The sequence below is a fragment of the Leptonychotes weddellii genome, chromosome 10, assembly GCF_054177405.1.
Source record: "Leptonychotes weddellii isolate Sample4059 chromosome 10, ASM5417740v2, whole genome shotgun sequence".
Lineage (NCBI taxonomy): Eukaryota > Metazoa > Chordata > Mammalia > Carnivora > Phocidae > Leptonychotes > Leptonychotes weddellii.
The window spans coordinates 83701435-83705460 of NC_138378.1; the positions used below are offsets into that span (position 1 = coordinate 83701435).

Below are 4026 nucleotides of genomic sequence, written 5' to 3' on the forward strand. Positions count from 1 at the left end.
ACTAACATAACATAATAAAATTAAAAAAAAAATGTAACATGAGACAAAGAAGGACACTACATAATGATAAGGTGAACAATCCAACAAGAGAATAGAACAATTGTAAATAACTATGCACCCAACAGGGAAGCACTGTAATACATAAAGCAAGCATTAACAAATATAAAGGAGGAAATTAAGAGTAATACAATAATAGAAGGGACTTTAACACCCCACTTAAATGAGTGGATAGATCATTCAGGCAGAAAATCAGTAAGAAAACAGTGTTTTTGAATGACACATTTGACCTGATGGACCTAACATATATTCAGAACATTCCATCCAGAAACAGTGGAATACACATTCTTCCCATTGCACATGGAACATTTTCCAGAACAGATTGCATTTTAGGCCACAAAACAAGTCTCAATAAATTTATGAAGACTGAAACCATATAAAGCATTTTTTTCCAATCACAATGACATGAAACTAGAAATCAATTACAAGAAAAAGTCCAAAAGGTTGGTTGGAAAGATGGCAGAGTAAGAGGACCCTAAACCCGCCTGGTCCCATGAATACAACTAGGTAACACTTACATCAGCATAAACAACCCAGAAAACAATATGAAGACTGGCAGAATTAACTCCACAACTAAAAGTAGAGAAGAGACCATAATGAAGAAGGTAGGAAGGATGAAGACATAGATTGGGAGCAAAATGGACCATGGTCATCTGTGGTGGGGAGGGAGCCAGTGGTGTGGAAAGAGTGAAAAACAGACACCAGGGAGCTCATGGATGGGGAGAACCAATCCCCATAACACTTGCCTTTGAAAGAGAGAGGGGTTGAATTTTATGAGTTCTTACAACTAGTAGGACTTAAAGCTTGGCATTTTAAAAGGCTGTGGGCTCAGCTGTGGGAGAGCCCAGAGGGCTTTAGGAAGCAGAATCCCCACCCTTAAAAAGAAAGTACCACAAACAGCCCTTGCAGATACACCTTAGAACGAGCAGTTTGAAAAACACTGGGGGCAAATGGGAGGAAGAGTGATTTGCTTATCTCTGAGAATGGCCCTGGAGAGAGAGGGATCACTGAGAGACCCCTCCAGGAATTAAGTTGCTGGCAAGTGCCTTTTCTTTCCAACATCCCCCAGTATGAACAACAGCCACCTGTGGGAGCCAGTGCAGCACCAACTCTCCTTACCTAACTTGATCACACCAAGCCCTGCCACTGCCCCCCTCCTGTATGCTTCAGTGGACCTGCCCTTCCCAGTTACACTAGCCTTAGTGCCTGTGCTGTGGGTCCCATTGCCCAGAAGACTGGCCCAAACCCTGACAATGCCACATTTCCCAACCCCCCATTTTTTGTGGGACCTCAGTTCCAGCAGTAGAAGGGGCAGGTCTCACTTCACAAGCAGACCACTGCACACCTTATTAGAATGTATCCCACCTCTGCTGGGGACCAAACACTGCCCACAATAGGCAAGAGAGCCTCTTCAGACAACTACACTGAAGGAAAAAGAGCCCAAGACTCAATAGCACAGCATACACATAGGAGACATTCTGTGAAGTACCAGGCCTTGAGGAACAGGGGACACTGCACTGCAGGATGCTACAAGACCTCTTCTTTATAAGGCTATTATCATTAAGAGCAAGAGAAGTAGCTGACTTTCCTAACAAACAGAAACAGTTACAGAGTTAGATAAAATGAGGAGACAGAGAAACATCTCCCAAATGAAACAACAGGACCAAACCACAGCAAGAGCCTGAAGCAAAATGAATGTAAGTAATACACATGATAGGGAATTTAAAGTAATGATCATAAAGACACTCACTGGACTTGAGAAAAAAGTGAAGGATATCAGTGAGACCCTTAAAACAGATAAGAAAGAACCAATCACAGATCAAGAACACAATAAATGACATTGGAAATACACTTGATGGAATAAATAGACTAGATGAAACAGAAGAACAAATTAATGACCTGGATGACAATAATGGAAAGTGACCAAGCTGAGCAAAGGAGGAAAGAAAATTCTGCAATTGAGAACAGTCTTGGGGAACTCAGTGACTGCATCAAACATAATAACATTTGCATTATATGGATCTCAGAAAAAGGAGAGAGAGATAAAGGGGCAGAAATTTTATTTGAAAAAATAATAGCTGAAAACTTCCCTAATCTGTGGAAAGAAACAGATATTCGGATCCAGTAAGCACAGAAATCTCCACCCCCCAAAATCCAACCCAAAGAGGTTCACACCAACACACATGGTAATTAAAATGGCAAGAAAGGAGTGATAAAGAAAAAAATTTAAAAGTAGCAAGACAAAAGAAGACAGTTACATACAAGGGGAAAGCCCATAAGCCTATCAATGGACTTTTCAGCAGAAACTTTGCAGGCCAGAGGAGAGTGGCATGCTATATTCAAAGTGCTGAAAGGGAAAAATCTGCAGAGAATACTTTATCCAGCAAAGCTATCATTCAGAAGAGAAGGAGAAATAGAGTTTCTCAGACAAACAAAAACTAAAGGAGCTCATGAACACTAAACCAGCCCTATAAGAAATATTAAAGGGGAGCTAACATTGTCTTCTTTGTGCGACTCTCCCAGCGGGTTCTCTCTGGGCACAATGGCAACTCTTAAGGAAAAACTGACTGCACCACTTGCAGAAGAAGAGGCAACCGTCCCAAACAATAAGATCACTGTAGTGGGTGTTGGACAAGTTGGTATGGCGTGTGCCATCAGCATTCTGGGAAAGTCTCTGGCTGATGACCTTGCCCTTGTGGATGTTTTGGAAGATAAACTCAAAGGAGAAATGATGGATCTGCAACATGGGAGCTTATTTCTTCAGACACCTAAAATTGTGGCAGATAAAGATTACTCTGTGACTGCCAATTCTAAGATTGTGGTTGTGACTGTGGGAGTCCACCAGCAGGAGGGAGAGAGACGGCTCAATCTGGTGCAGAGGAATGTTAATGTCTTCAAATTCATTATTCTGCAGATAGTCAAGTACAGTCCTGATTGTATCATAATTGTAGTTTCCAACCCAGTGGATATTCTCACATATGTTACCTGGAAACTAAGTGGACTACCCAAGCACCGTGTGATTGGAAGTGGGTGTAATCTGGATTCTGCCAGATTTCGCTATTTTATGGCTGAAAAACTTGGCATTCATCCCAGTAGATGCCATGATTTTGGGAGAACATGGAGATTCAAGTGTGGCTGTGTGGAGTGGAGTGAATGTGGCAGGTGTTTCTCTTTAGGAACTGAATCCAGAAATGGGAACAGACAATGACAGTGAAAATTGGAAGGAAGTGCATAAGATGGTGGTGGAAAGTGCCTACGAAGTCATCAAGCTAAAAGGATATACCAACTGGGCTATTGGATTAAGTGTGGCTGATCTCATTGAATCCATGTTGAAAAATCTATCCAGGATTCATCCAGTGTCAACAATGGTGAAGGGGATGTATGGCATTGAGAATGAAGTCTTCCTGAGCCTTCCATGTATCCTGAATGCTCGGGGCTTAACCAGTGTGATCAACCAAAAGCTGAAGGATGATGAAGTTGCCCAGCTCAAGAAAAGTGCAGATACCTTGTGGGACATCCAGAAAGACCTAAAAGATCTGTGACTTCTGGCTTCTAGGCTGTAGAAACTTAAAACTACAATGTGATTAACCGTGAGCCTTTAGTTTTTCATCCATATACATGGATCACAGTTTGCTTTTATCTTCCTAAATATGTGAATCTGGGCTCACAAAATCAAAGCTCATGCTTGGTTTAATGCTTGCAATATGAGACCTTGAGCAAATAAAATTAACTATTGTAGTGTGAAAAAAAGAAATATTAAAGGGGAATCTTTAAGTGGAAAGGAAAGACCATAGTGAGAGTATGAAAAGTCAAAACAAAACAAAAACCCCCACAAAAGCAGTAAAAATAAATTCCTGCAAAGATCAGTCAAGGGATTCATAAAATAAAATAACATAAAATATGACAACATATACTAAAACAGGAAGGGGAGAGAGGTAAAGAATGGGTTCAAACTTAAGCAACCATCAA

General features: G+C 41.0%; 1 protein-coding gene across 1 annotated transcript; it reads left to right on the plus strand.

Moving 5' to 3' along the window:
* The first annotated feature begins 2552 nt into the window (after positions 1-2552).
* LOC102749799 (L-lactate dehydrogenase B chain-like) lies at positions 2553-3805 on the plus strand. The gene is given in 2 exon segments (XM_081796664.1): positions 2553-3159; positions 3161-3805. Coding segments are annotated over 2 exon segments (999 nt in total). The 5' UTR covers positions 2553-2599; the 3' UTR covers positions 3600-3805.
* The last annotated feature ends 221 nt before the right edge of the window (positions 3806-4026 follow it).